The 15,498-nt window shown below is 35.4% G+C and overlaps 1 protein-coding gene across 3 annotated transcripts in view; it reads left to right on the top strand.

Annotated features, from left to right (window-relative positions):
- Window positions 1–15,498, top strand: part of UBE2W (ubiquitin conjugating enzyme E2 W) — an 82,738-nt gene that overhangs the window by 61,107 nt on the left and 6,133 nt on the right. For 2 of the 3 annotated variants that reach the window (XM_023184110.3, XM_023184108.3), the window contains 2 exons: window positions 1,777–1,852; window positions 8,452–11,953. In XM_023184110.3, coding sequence (XP_023039878.1) covers window positions 1,777–1,852; window positions 8,452–8,465 — 90 coding nt within the window. In that variant the 3' untranslated portion in view covers window positions 8,466–11,953. Of the gene's footprint in view, window positions 1–1,776; window positions 1,853–8,451; window positions 11,954–15,498 lie in introns of those variants that run through there. The other variant, XM_023184109.3, reaches the window with a different exon arrangement.

Here is a 15,498-nt window from a genome sequence, read left to right as displayed (position 1 = left end):
TAAGAACATTATGAGGCTCAACTAGGCTGATAGTTACATATATGAGTTTTAGAAATGCCAAATGGACTAGCTGTTTTCCTTCTTGATATCACAGAGTCCTACTCACCATTGCTTTTCTGGTTAGACTTTCCTTAAATGATGTCATACCAAATTCACTTATTTTCATTAGCCTCAGGTAGAGGAAAGGATTCCCTTAATCTCTCATTTTCATTAGCTTAACTAAGCAGATTTAAGTCTGAAAATAAATTCTGCATATACACTATAAAATATTTAATGATAGGAAAATAAGTTATTGGAGTGATTCTGAACGGCATAAAGGAGACTTAAAGATAACTATCATAGTGTCTATAAACTTTAATATAGCTTTAATATAAATTTGGTGTTTCCGAGTCTTTGTAGAGAGTATACATTTTCTTTTCTCTAGTCAGTATCCAACAGATTTCAGGAAAAATCTCTTCCATAATGTATCTTCAGTGTTGTTGGCATCGCTTTATCTGAGGTAGCTCCCTTGCAGAGCTGCCATATATTTCTCATATTGTTATAGTCAGGGCATATGTTCAGCAGAAAGGCCAATTACAGCAGAAATGCCAATATATATTTTTCCCATTTTTTCTCTTAAATACTGTTTAGAAACTGAATCTTCTGGTCTATCTTTGATGGTATCTACTATTACAGTAAAAATATAGTTCTTTGTGGAGGTGTGTATGTTGTTATACTTCTCCAGACAAATCTAGTTTAGTAGACTTTTCTGTTTTTTTGATTTTGTTTTGGTTTGTTTTGAGATGGAGTCTGGTTCTGTCGCCCAGGCTGGAGTGCAGTGACGCAGTCTCGGCTCACTACAAGCTCCGACTCCTGGGTGCACGCCATTCTCCTGCCTCAGCCTCCCGAGTTAGCTGGGACTACAAACGCCCACCACCACGCCCCGTTAATTTTTTTTTTTTTTGTATTTTTAGTAGAGACAGGGTTTCAGCGTGTTAGCCAGGATGGTCTCGATCTCCTGACCTAGTGATCTGCCCACCTGGGCCTCCCAAAGTGCTGGGATTACAGGTGCGAGCCACTGTGCCTGGCCCTTTGTTTTGTTTTATTATTTATTTATTTTTTGAGACCACGTCTTACTCTGTCACCCAGGCTAGAGTGCAGTGGCACCATCTCGGCTCACTGCAACCTCCACCTTCTGGGTTCAGGCGATTGTCCTGCCCCAGCCTCCCAAGTACCTGAGATTACAGGTGCCCACCACCATTCCCGGCTATGTTTAAATTATGTGAATTTATGTTAAATTATGTGAATTTGCCTTTTCTCATCAGTCCTTCTTAATTCCCCTTATAATTAATTTAATTTTTTTGTTTGGTTGGTTGGTTTTCAGACAAGAGTCTCACTCTGTTGCCAGGCTGGAGTGCAATGGCACGATCTCGGCTCACTGCAACCTCTGCCTCCTGGGTTCAATCGATTCTCCTGCCTCAGCTTCCCAAGTAGCTGGGATTATAGGCGTGCACCACCACACCCAGCTAATTTTTTTGTATTTTTAGTAGAGACTGGGTTTCACCATGTTGGCCAGGCTGGAACCTAACAAGGACCACACTCAAACACCCTTATTATTCCTTTTTTAAATTTAGGTGTTAAGCATACACATTTCCTGGAATACATTTATAATTTTTATTCTTTTAGATACATGTTTTTTATGCATTCTGTTAATTTTGCTTAAGCTTTTATTAAAACTGTCACCCTCTTAGTTTTTCTGTTTTTCGACTTACCTATTTAAATTATTTTTTGTTTCAGAGACGACCACCAGATAATTCTTTTTATGTGCGAACATGTAACAAGAATCCAAAGAAAACAAAATGGTGGTATCATGGTAAGCAGTTTGAATTTGTAGTAACTTTTTAGCATTTTGATTTGAAGATTATATATATTTGCTGTAAGACTTGGAGAAAAGAAGGGAAGCTATAATTGGTGTTATATTTATGTTATTTATGTAGTTTGGAGACACATAATCTCCAAGTAAGCCAAGAAGTACCAAAAAAAAATAGACTTTCAAACCACATTAACCTTTCACATAATGTAAAATAGTCTGAAGTTCATACAGTAATTTGTTTTTCCAATAAATCAGATTAAAGTTATCCCTTCCTCTTTCACCTCTCCCCTCAATGCAAATGAGCTATTTTTAAAAGGCACTGGATTCTTATTCTCCTGAATTATGACTGTTCTAGTCCAGTCCCCAATCCCGGGTACATAAAACTTTTTTTTTTTCATTTACAGATAATTCTGTTTAAAATATCCTTGGTTCATTGACTTGGCGATGGCCGTTCTTCTCTCTTAATAATTTTCTCCTCTTGCTTGACCACTGAATGTTTGAATCATTCCCCTCCACCGTCCTCCCTTTAAGGAACAACTTTGTTTTGAAAGTGAGTTTCATAGCAATCAAGGAATGGAAATATTTGTTACACATTGAGATGGTAAAGCAACTGTTCTGTCATCCAACTAGGATGGCTACAGAGAATCGTCTCTGAACTTTTCCTTCACTTTTTTTCCTTCACTTAATGCATTTCAGCTGTGTAGCACATGCTGTCTTCTCCTATATATATGTCAGAATAGCAGTCACAGTCAATGTGAATAATAGCTTGTCCTGGCATTATAGGTAAATTTGGGTAATCTTATCAAAGATAATCATACACTTATAAAAAGCATAACATTAATTTTTTTATTAGAACTTTCCACAAGTCAGCGTATCTTTTTCTGCTTAGCTCTAAGTGTTATACTGCTTAGTTCCAGTATAACACCTAGTTACCAAGACATATGGACTCTTGATGTTTCTTAGCATCATCTAATATTCAAAGGATTACAGAACAGGCCAATTTCCTTATGTGACTTTCAAGGCTAGGCAGAAAGTTCAGAAACTGAACAAAGGCTTACTAAGAATTGGATAAACACTTCTATAGCATTATAAACACTTAGCATTTCAGTTTCTAGAAACTAAGCGGGATTGTATACCTCAGGTCTCAAGCTCCACAGTCTTCCTGTGTGGTGCTTCCCGACATACTTGGGTCAAGGTGAGTCAGTGTTTGCCAGACCTAAGCAAAGAGGCAAGAGAGGTTTGGTTTAGATTAATGACTATATATATACTTCCTGGATGCTGGATGCAGGATGAGTCACAGTTAATGAAAAACAACAAATCTGAAATTCACTTCATTTCCTGGTTTTATAAGAGGAGGACTCTGCTGACATGCTAAAGCTGAGCTGCCAGATACCAGTGTTAAAGTTCTTGAAAGAGACTTCTCTCAGCTTAAATTTGTGGTTTTCTACATTATTAGTTAGAATTCTTTAAGAATTAGGCCAGTCAGTTTACCCTGCTAGTATTGTTTTTGTATGCATCATAGCTTATATTTATTTCTTTTGAGGTTCTTACTTACCACACAGTGATTTATTACCATGTAAAAAGTCACCTCATTAGTGTTTAGAGGTCTTTGGATATATTAAATAAAAAGTTGTATTGATAGTGACTGCACATTTCTTTATTACTTACTTGAAGCTGACTATCAATGTGTTTTCCAAAATTCCTTTATGGTTTCTGTTCACTAAGAAATTGAAGTCATACCTGCTTTGAAATGCAAATTTATTCATTGCCATTGCCAGTTAAGGCAGTTGGGGAGTGGGAGGGTATTCTTATGCTTTGAATAATCAATTGAGCAGGGAGAATAGGGTTAAAAAAAAATAAAGGAGCCTAACCAAAATAGGTATGCAAAATAGACAACTCACCTCAGCATATAGATGGGTTAAGGAATTTTTTTTATGATTCAGGGCTAGAATCTTCCTTAGAAAACAGATCTGCTTACAGTTCCATGCACAAATAAATGAATGATTGAGGCCTCAAAGTTCTATATCATAAAACAGACATGATAATTGTTCTTGGGAAGGATAGAAAGTATCTTTTGAACGTGTCTCTTTGTGAGACCATAAAAATAATTTCATTGAGGTAGCCAACTAAAGTCCATTAGTTGTATGGTCCATTTGTTTTCTGAGGTCAGTATCAGGCATATACAACTTAATTTCATAAATGATTTGCTTTCCACAGAGGGGAGGACAGATTTGTGGCTGGCTGGAACCATTCTCCTTAAAGTGTTAGAAAATTGAATGGTTAGTTATAAACTGTATGTTGAATATCCCTTATTTGAAATGGTTGGTGCCAGAAGTGTTTTGGATTTCTTTTTTTTTTTCCCTCAAATATTTACATATACATAATGAGCTATCTTGGGGATGGGAGCCAAGTCTAAACATGAAATTTATGTATGTTTCACATATACCTTAAACACATAATCTGAGGGTAATTTTATACAAAACTGCATTTTTTTTTTTTTTTTTGGAGACAGAATCTCTGTCACTTAGGCTGGAGTGCAGTGGTGCGATCATGGCTCACTGCAGCCTCAACTTCCCGGGCTCTGGTGATCCTCCCACCTCAGTGTCCCAAGTAGCTGGGACTACAGGCAATGTACCACCATGCCTAGCTAATTTTTGTATATTTTGCAGGAGGTATAGGTGGGATTTCACTATGTTGCCCAGATTGGTCTCAAATTCCTGGACTCAAGCAATCTGCCTCAGCCTCCCAAAGTGCTGGGATTGCAGGCATGAGCCACCACACTGGACCTATACAGCATTTTAAATAATTTTTTACATGAAACAAAGTTTTAACTCTGACTTGTCACATGAGGTCAGGTCTGGAATTTTCCACTTTTGGTGTCATTTTGCTGCTTAAAAAGTTTCAGATTTTGGATTTAGGGATGTTCACCCCGTGTAACTTAAGGCTTCTGTTGAAGGTTGGTTTCAGAGACCTAGGCTCATAGGAAATGAATTGGCATAATGTTTAGATGGCATATCCAACAAAATGAGTGTGTAATTTGGGGGAGATGTAGAGGAATACTGGTTTTTAAAAACCATGGACTGCATTCTGATTCTGTTCAGCTGGAACATTTCTGTAGCAGTATAAAGACTACAAGAGGGCAGGAGCATAAAATTGTCTCAGACTAGTAGTATCAAACTCCTTTTCTTCCTGCCTTATAGTTGCTGTCCATAGATTTACCTGTGTTGTGAACTTTTTTATTTGTACTACCTTTTGGAGTTACAAAACCATTTACTAAATTCCTGAGTCTAAACTTTTACTCTGTGCTTCTGTTTCCTGCTGATTAACAAGTCTGTTGTCTGCCTACTTTGAAATCTTCAATTAGTTCATTAAAGGAAAATTTTAATTCCCTAAATTGTTGAGAGACGAAACTAAATATTTTTTCTTTCTTGGAGGTAGCATACACTTCATATCCACTGACCTATATTACTGTGTTCCTTTTTTTTCTAGTCTTCTGTCTCTGGTGATATACAAGGAGATGGGTTTCCATGATAGTTGGAAAACTATATGATAGTTTTTATTCTCAGGAGAAAACTAAATGACCTTCTTCTAATATAGTTCTCTCTCATTTACATTTCTCAGAAGCCCAGTGAAGTTAGCCATGGTAGGTGTCACCTCTTTGAAACTCGTAGTTTGTATGTTATATTTGAAAGTGTAATTTTAGTAAAGGCTTCTGAAGTTCCAGGAAAAATATAAATGGTTAATATTAGATTTTTCTTTAAGCCATTATCTTGTCATAAATACTTTAGCCAAGAGATTAAATATACCATTCTTGTACCACCTTTTGTTGGCCTGTATTTGTCTTGATCCAAAATGGGTTTACTCAGTTATTTATTTATTTATTTAGGTTGGGGGGTTAGTCTGTCCTGGCATCCAATAATACTTCTGGCTAGCAAACTATGTTCTTTCTACTAATGGATAAGTTTTTGGCTTCTCAGTTATGGCCTGCTATTTAGAAAAAGGATGGCCGTGACTTTGGCTCCATACCTGTATCTATACTTAGAATTTGCTTATAAACTCTTGATTACATATAGCCATCATGGATTTGTAATCCTGCAAGTCCCTGTGGATCTAGCTGTTACAGATCGTTTGTTTCTTCAAAACTAGGTGGGTAGTATCATAACAGGGATTGAGATATGGAAAATAGCTTCACAAAGATACCGTAATCATTTTGGTAGCACATTCTACAGAAACCCACTATACTAAAATGAACAAGCTAATAAAGATGCATTTATGCTAACACCTGTCAAAGATGGTATGTGGAGATACAAGTTTATTGGTAGTTAACTAGATAACATTATGTTCAAATTGAATTTTATCTGTCACTTTTCTTATTGTATGCATTGTTATCTTGTATCACCTTAAAATTTATCCCCAGTAGTTTGACATATTAGGTAGAATTTAGTGCCATCTTTTAGCTTAGAGATTTGAGTATGATTAGTTTTAGTGTTAGTTTTAGGGACCAACCCTATTGTTACTCTATTGCAGAAGTGATGTTTTAAGGAACTTCTTCATATTCCTAAGTTTGTTTTATATCCATAACAAGTATATGTTCTCTGTTCCAAGTACCACAATAATTTAAAGAACATCCCTTTTTTTTTTTTTTTGGAGACGGTGTTGCCTAGGGATCACGGCTCACTGCAGCCTCAACCTCTTGAGACTCAAGCGATCCTCCCACCTCAGCCTCAGCCTCCCAAGTAGCTGGGACTACAGGCATGCACTACCATGCCAGGCTAATTTTTGTATTTTTTTAGAGGCAAGATTTTGCCATATTGCCTAGGCTGGTCTTGAACTCCTGGGCTCAAGCAGTTCATCCACCTCAGCCTCCCAAAATGCTGGAATTACAGGCATGAGCCACTTTGCATTGCCAAGAAAATTGTGAGTGAACCTTACAGGATATAAACTACTTGTTTTCTTAAAGATACTATTCTTACTTATTTTAAGGCATCTAATGAATTAGGGATGATTTATTTTTAAACTCCATTCTGTTTGGAATACTCTGAGTTTACCCAGCTTAGAAGTCAGATTTTGCTGGTTTTCATTTAGCAGTATATCAATTCTAACATGAGATAGTGTATTAATGTTTTGTGTTGCTCTAAAGAAATACCTGAGACTAATTTATAAGAAGAGAAGTTTATTTGGCTCATAGTTTGGCAAACTGTACAGAAGCATAGTGCCGGCATCTGCTTCTGGTGAGGCCTCAGGAAGCTTTTACTCATGGTAGAAGGTGAAGGGAGAGCAGGCAAGTCACATGGCAAGAGAGGGAGCAAGAGACAGAGGAAGGAGGTCCTAGACTCTTTAACAGCCAGATCTCATGTGAATTAATGACTGCAAGGAGGGCACCAAACCATTCCTGAGGGATCTGCCCCCATGACCCAAACACCTCCCCATTAGGCCCCTCTCCAGCATGGGGGATCACTCATTTCAGCATGAGATTTGAAGGGGCAGATACCCAAACTATATCAGACAGTTTGTAAAATATTTTGGCTAGGATTTCAGAATTTTTTCCGTGAGTGCTTTCACAACTCTTGGCCACCAGTCTTAGTTTCTTTATGTAGCTTCCTTCTGAAGAATAACATCCTCAGAATAAATGTTTCAGATATGTTTCGTAAAATTTTATAAAATAAATAATGAATTCTAAAGTTGTCTGTGTTACATACATATGTGTTGAGACTACCAGAAGTTATTATTAAATAATGACCCCATTTGCATATGTATCTATACTTGCTGAAAGCTTATTTTCTTTCCTTTTTTTTTTTTTTTTTTTGAGACAGAGCCTCCCTCTGTCTCCCAGGCTGGAGTGCAGTGGCGCAGTCTTGGGTCACTGCAACCTCTGCCTCCCGGGTTCAAGCAATTCCCTTGCCTCAGCCTCCTGAGTAGCTGGGACCATTGGTGTGTACCACCATGCCCAGCTAATTTTCGTATTTTTAGTAGAGAGAGGATTTCACCATGTTGGCCAGGCTGGTCTCAAACTCCTGACCTCAAGTGATCTGCCTGCTTTGGCCTCCCAAAGTGCTGGGATTACAGGTGTGAGCCACCATGTCCGGCCTGAAAGCTTATTTTCTAAAGGGAAATTAATCTTAACTGTTTATTGATTTGGAGATTGTATCTCATTGGTAAAGAAAGGTTACTTCCTTCACAGTCTAAAGACAAATTGTGTATTATTCTGTGTTAAATAGCATGGCACTGTTGATCAGGAGTTTACCTCCTATCTCATTACAATGTGAACTTGTTGCCCATAAAATAATTCTCTTAAGATTAATACATCCTGAATATGTACTAACGTGTCATATCAGTTTATTATTTTAAATAGAATGTACTAATAACATATCATTTTAAGGTTTGTGTGAACTATTTTTCTGAAAGAATAAAACTTAATTTGTTTATCACTGTGTAATTGAACACAGATTACAGTTTGTATTCACAGGTTTGTGGGAGGCAGATCAGACATGTAAACTGTACTTCTTGCTAATTGAAATTATTTCTACATTAAACAGACTTGTAGAATTTACTTATACATGCTTGACTTTTTAATTATCTTTTTTCTCCTTTTCTTAAAGATGATACTTGTTGATGCCACTGTTATCATCCTCCTAGCAGAAGATAGTCCTACTGAGAAAATGAGCACTTTGATCATTCAGTCTTTGAACTTTAACCTTTGACTGGAAGTGACCTATAGGCAATGAAGACTACTTCCTTTTACTGCATTTTTACTTGTGTGCATTCTGGGCGCATGTTGATCGCTGGTTCAGTCCAGGCAACTGACATGCTTTTATTAGTCATACAGTATTAATGCAGGTGTCAGGAAACGTCAAATATAATTCCATTTTTTATTTTTATTTTTTTAAGCTTTTGGAAAAGCTCCAGGTCCTTATGTATAGTGCAATAACAATGACTTCCTTGGCGGTTTTGGTACGTTCATTGCCGGCAATGGACGTTGTAACAGGAAAAGTTTTCATTAACTCCTGCCACTCAATGATTAATGCATGATAGGGCCTATGAAATGAACTTGTCGGTTATAGTGGGAATATAAATAAAGTGAGGGATCCAACATTAAAAGTCACCCCAACTGTTTATATTTGGATTCTATGCACTGTGATCCTAAGGTTAACAGCATGAATTAACATGCGTCTTTAAAGGACTGTAATGAAAGATCATTGCGTATTTATTGAATTGTTTATATCTACTGTCAAGTTGTTTTGACATGGAAGATTTTCAAGTAACATTGGCAGAGAGGTACAGTATGTTATCCCTATGGTGAAAATAAATTCATTTGTTGTATATAGTTCCTCAATCTCTGAAGTAAAGGTATGAGTAATATAGGGTATGAATGGTTTAATCAAGGCTTTATTTTGGAAGTAAGAAAAATGGCAGTGATGATTAAATTGCTGCAGTCCGTAATTTGGGCTTGTTATTTGTACATTAAAGATTTTTTCCAAGTAGGTTACACTCTGTTCACTTCCTGCTAGCCATCAGCATGAGCCCTACTGCCTAAACACTATTTCATTTATTTATGTTTGGAAAACCCGTAAACATTTTTGTTTGCAGTCTTGTTTCTTTTATTATAAGTCAAGTTTGAATGTTACAGTACTTTTATTGAAAAGCTTTTGTTTTTTCTTGTAAATTTTCTTTACTTGTAAGTATCATCTTGTCCTTTAATCCTGTACCCTAAAATAAGAAATACATTTTTGACAGAGGCTTAATGTTTTAACAAAAGAGTGTGGACATTTTTATTTTAAAATTTAGGCAAAAATCGCTATCAAATGGTTGCTTATTTGTCTCACACAGCCATATAGTTTTTCCTGGAGGGTTTTGTTTTGTTGTTGTTGAAAAGACTTTGCTTACAGTTAGATAAAATTTTCTACAGAAAAAAAATTGTTGAAAGGTCCAATTCTCAGTACCATGTGAGTTAATGATACTGCAACTAAGTTCTTTTTAAGAAGTGATTAATGTATTTTATAAATTACCTTTTCACATATGCAAACTCTGTTTCTACTACAGTGTTATTTTTACTAATGCCTTATTGTTGCACTCTTTTTGAAATATCCTACAGTGAATATATGAATCAATTTGGGCTTAAAACTAAAAGCCAGTTGGCTGAAAGGTTTGAAATATGTACCCCAGTAAAACCATTCAATCAATAATTGGTAAATAGTTTAAAATTGTTTTTAATCTGTATAGATGACATTTTGTAGCTTTGTACATGTTGTTAATTAAGGGCATATAATTTTACACTCTAAAAGTATAATTGCTGAACTCAGGGGTGGGTAGACTTCAAAAATATGTCTGCTATAGAAATAACTTGAAAAAAAAAAAAATTAAAACCATGGCCAGCCACCAAATTGTGGACACTGTTTATATACTGCTAGTTAACAATTACCACTTTTAAAAAATTACAAACATTTTTGTTCTCTTGACTAGATAAATATAAATTCTCACAGTGATCTCTGTCAGTTTTATTAGTTGACTTGTTTAACCAAGACAGAAAGCCTTTGAATTACTCATAGTTTTAAACTGCTTTTAATATGAAAATTGCAGCTGTAAATTATGTATTTTCATATTTTACATAACTGCTCTACACTACCGTTTGACTTGATCTTTTTTGGGGGGTTGGGGAGAAATCTCTCTCCATATTGCTGGTTCTCTTACTAAAATGCTTTTATAAAGAAATGACCGGTGACATTTATTCACCAAAGGAATTAATATACTGGGTCAAAGATTAACAATGCTATACTGTAGAGTAATAGGTCATATATAGCCTCAATTGAGTTTTTTATAACAATATTTTAACATACCTCTCTCTCTACATATAAATACCGTAAACTAAAATGAAACAGAGGAAAGTAGAGGAAAATGAAATAATTTCGGTACATCTTACAGTTTAAAGAGAAGAAAATAAGGTGAAATATCCTAAAATATAGGAGCACAAACATTTAAAATTCATAATCAGGTTAACAACACTCTCTTGAAATCTAGGAATCGTTGAAAACTCCTTGCACTTAAATTTAATTTATATGTTAGTTACATTATTAAAAGTCGTAAGACATTTATCTGAGTCATTGCTCTACAGAGCAATTAATGAATGGCTTGTAATAATAAAAAGAATATTTCTCTGTAATGCATTGTTGAAAGACAACCAGAATATCAAGAAAATGTATATAGGGATATGCTACTTGCCTCCTCCCTGCATTTCCTCGTGGGGCACTATTTGCTACATAGGCCTACAGAATTAGACTTTCATACTTAGAAGATAATGTACACTTTTCTTTTTTTATTTATTTATTTATTTATTTTTAGGCCATTCTTCTGGTTTGCCAAATTCTATTAAGACAGTGATACATTTGCTTCCTTATTTGTGCATGCTTAGATCATGAACATGGTGCCCTTCCTTTTTTTTTTTTTTTTTTTTTTTTGGTCAAGTAGGGATTAATGCCATAGGTTTTAAAGAGAAGGATTGTTTTCAGTTTTTAGGAGAATTTTTAAAAAATACATTTTATGGTTGTTCTCTTAAGGAATTAATATTCACGTCTGAAGCACTTACTTGTAATATATAATTTATCATGTTAGCAGGGAAATCAAGCATTTTTAATCCCCAAAAGAAAGTGCTGGAAATAGCTTCTATATAGTCAACAGTTCACCTGGAGAAAGATCTTAATCCTTGTTGTTTTGACTAGGAATATCAATATTTGGTATAAAGTAACTAGACTAGTTTACTACTTTTTCCCTTATGAAATTTTAAATATATGCAAATATATATCTCATTAGATTCCTGTGGTGGATAATAATTTCTTCAGATTCTAAAACAGGTGTCTAGTGACTGCTTAATTGTTTCCAAGTTGCGTCAAAGATGAATTGGTAAATAATGGAAATGAGTAGTGATATGAAAATGGTTATGTAACTACATATTACTTGTTTCTGGTAATCAAGTCTTATTTTTTAAAAGCCTATTGTTTTTCAGAATTGAAATATTTAAACTTGTTACAACTTCTTCCTAAAAATAGAAGAGAAGAGGAGGTACTGTGTGTTCAAAAATTTTTTTAAATAAAGAATTCAGTGTCACTAGTTCTAAGCCTTTATGGTGACTGCTGCTTATATTTCTTGATCTCATGTTCATTAATTTTTTTGTACATATCTTAGCTGAATGCTTAAAATTTGCAATTGTTTGTAATTGTGTATGTAAATTGCTTTTCAATAAGAACTGAAGCTTAATCATATTATTTTCTGAGAATTCATTATCAAAATCAGCTACTATACTGTTCTCTGTTATAGTAATGCCCTTACTGCCTGTGCATGATTGAGGTCTGTGAAGAAGGTGTCTTTTAATCTGCACCAACTGGCCCCAATCCTCTTTGCAGTCTTTTTTAAATTTTTAAAAATCCATCCTTTCTTTTTCTTCTTATTTTTCTGTCTCTTCCCACAGATGTCCAGTGTATCAGTCTTCCACAGTTTCCTTTTCTCACTTCTAATTTATTCTCTTTTTTTCCCTGAGGTTAGGGAATCTACAGAAGGAAGATTATTAAAATTATGCCATGAATTTTTGAAAAATTTAAAATGGCTCTCTTTCCCACAAATAAAATACATGGAATTTCTGATACTAATTTCAGTTTGTCAGTAGATGGCTAAATTTGTTGAATAATTGACTGCTTGGCAAATGAGCTGTTAGCTGTAATTAGTTCTTCAGTACTAATATTAAGGAAATTTTGTTATTTTTGGATGAGGACTCTCCCAAAGCCAAACTATTGCCCAAGCAAATTATTTATTTTTCCATTTAAATTTCTAAGTCATTTTGAGATGTGGAATGATTATTATTTTTATTTTTTATTTATTTATTTATTTATTTTTGAGACGGAGTCTTGTTCTGTCACCTGGGCTTTAGTGCAGTGGCACAATCTGGCTCATTTCAACCTCCGCCTCCTGGGTCTAAGCAATTCTCCTGCCTCGGCCTCCTGAGTAGCTGGGATTACAGGCATGCGTTGCCACACCTAACTAATTTTTGTATTTTTAGTAGAGACAAGGTTTCACCATGTTGGCCAGGCTAGTGTTGAACTCCTGACTTCAAGCTGATCTGCCCACCTCAGCCTCCCAAAGTGTTGTGATTACAGGCATGACCCACTGCACCCAGCCTGGAATCATTTTTTAAAAATAATTTGTGGGAGACTTGCTTTCTCAACATAAATTGTGTGGGGGTTGTTTTTGTTTTTTGAGACAGGTCTTTCTCTGTTGCCCAGGCTGGAGTGTGCAGTGGAACAATCATTGTAGCCTTGACCTTCTTGGCTCAAGCAATCCTCCTGCCTCCCGAGTAGCTGAGTCTACAGGTGTGTGCCACGATGCCTGAATGGATATGTAGTTGTTTTTTTTTTTTTTTTTTTTTCTGTTTTTTGTTTTTTGTTTAAGACACGAGGTCTCACCGTGTTGCCCAGGCTGATCTTGAATTCCTGGGCTCAGGTATTCCTCCTGCCTCAGCCTCCCAAAGTGCTGGGATTACAGGTGCAAGCCACCATGCCTCATCTGTTTGCTGATTTAAGACAGGTTTATGTGCATTATTATCTTTAGAGGCACATAGAATCTAGACATATACTTGAAACTTGGCTCCCTATCCTGAAAGTTGAAGTTAGAGTTCTTTGATCCTGGTGAGATGTTAGTTGTAACTTTAATTTTCACATGTTAATATTGTGACTTGTATTTTGTGATGAGTCTCTAAAATGATTAAATGACTATTTTTTTTATGAAAAATTTTTTGTTAATAAAATATCTGAGAGTATTTTGAGTATGTGGAAGGAATGCCTGAATAGAAGCTGATCTATCTTAACTTACCTCAATAACTCCAGTTTTAATATGGTGAGTGAGGAGTTGACTGGGAAAAGGAGAGATCCAGTTCTTGTTCTAGTCCTTGGCACATACACTCTCTGGGTTTTGAGAAAAGGATGGTCCTACCACAGTTCTAAGTTGTTTTCTCAAAGGCAAAAGCATGATTTCGAAATGACATCACTTGTCAGATTTTCTGATATGTGGAAAGATTGAATAATCCTGCATCTTTTGAAGCCTGAAACATACAATTTAAAGCCTGAAATCTACCATAAGAAACTTGGTAAATTTTGTCAGATACCATGAAAATGCACCTCTTCATAATTAACCACAGATTGTTTATGTAAAGGCAAATTGGTGGTCAGGCTCAAGGTAAAATAATTATTTGAATGGATTATTGGGTTGATAAGTAGCCAAAAACTAAATGCATGTTCAGGTCAAAATGAATTTGTTCGTTTTAGTTGGTACCATTTTCCTTTTATTATTCAGAACTACAGATTGTGCATTTTATTAATAGGAATGAAAGCTCATGCTTGCAGATTTGAGTAGGGTGGATGTATATATTTTATAAATTGAAGTTGCAAAATATGTAAAGTCACTACTTTTTAAATAGAATATAAATGTTAAAACAGACAAATCTATGTTATATATTTTTTAATACATGTATCAGACTTGTTAGTTGAATGCAGATTACTTTGTGTGCTTTATGGAATTTCATAACTTTTAATAATAAAGCAGTTGTCACTGGATTTTTTTCTGTAGACTTGAATACTAAATGGGATAGATACCAGACCTTTTTGGTTTATGATGTAAAACTTTATTTGTACAGTAGTTTCTCTTCACAAAAGACTGAATTTTAAAGGATTATAGAAACAGGAACATGTCCACTTCCAAAATGAATGCAACAGAATGAAGATAGTCACTCAAACCATCTATTTAACACATCACCTTTATGTAATATGTAGCTAGTTTTAGTGTTTATGTTTTAATAAGTCCCAATTAAAGACTGAGCGTTTTCAGAGAAGATGGAAATGGAGACCCAGGCACTTGTTTAGAGTTATCGTGAGTCCGATGTTCCTGAACTTCAAGTTGTACAATTAAGGACATACTGTAAGAACTTCTGGATGCTTTCTGGAGTATACAAACAGATCAACTAATGACTTAAATGAGTGACTCTTGAAGCTGCAAGAAGAGGAAGGAAATAACCGCAAGAAGGGGCTATCTCAGCGTCTGTTATTTCTGACAGGAAGAATTAAATATGCTCTGCTGGTAATTTCTAAGTGTTCTTTTCTACAGGGGATCTGCTTGCCTCAGGAGCACCTTAGTCCTCATTGAGGCAGCCATTCTGCCATAAAAACGATCATGTCTCAAACTGTTCCCTGCCGTCCTACACAACTACGTTAGTAGATGGTTAGATAAATATATGAACCATCTTCTTTTGTACTTTGATGGTGCCCTTTTCCTTTATTATAATCCTTAAAGTAATTTCTACTTTCCATAGTAGGATTTGACTTTTCTCCACTACTTTAAGCTACTCTGGATAAGTGATTGTTTATGTCCTCCCTATATTTCTTACTGATTTTCACACTAACATAATACATAACAAAATTAAACATAAGCTAAATTGAAGGATCAAGTGACACAGCTAAGAGTTTTGTGTACTTGGATAATAAAGCTCAAAGCCACAGTGGTTATCTGTCCTGGTGGGTGCCCCTTTCAACCAGTTTTTTAGTTGCCTGTGAGATTTATTTTTAATGTTTGCCTGCATGATGCAGAATACATAAGTGGGAATCCCTACACCC

This window comes from Piliocolobus tephrosceles, chromosome 7, assembly GCF_002776525.5.
Source record: "Piliocolobus tephrosceles isolate RC106 chromosome 7, ASM277652v3, whole genome shotgun sequence".
In the NCBI taxonomy this organism is placed as follows: Eukaryota; Metazoa; Chordata; class Mammalia; order Primates; family Cercopithecidae; genus Piliocolobus; species Piliocolobus tephrosceles.
The sequence above is the reverse complement of the archived record's forward strand: the minus strand, read 5'-3'. Positions and strand labels throughout refer to the sequence as shown.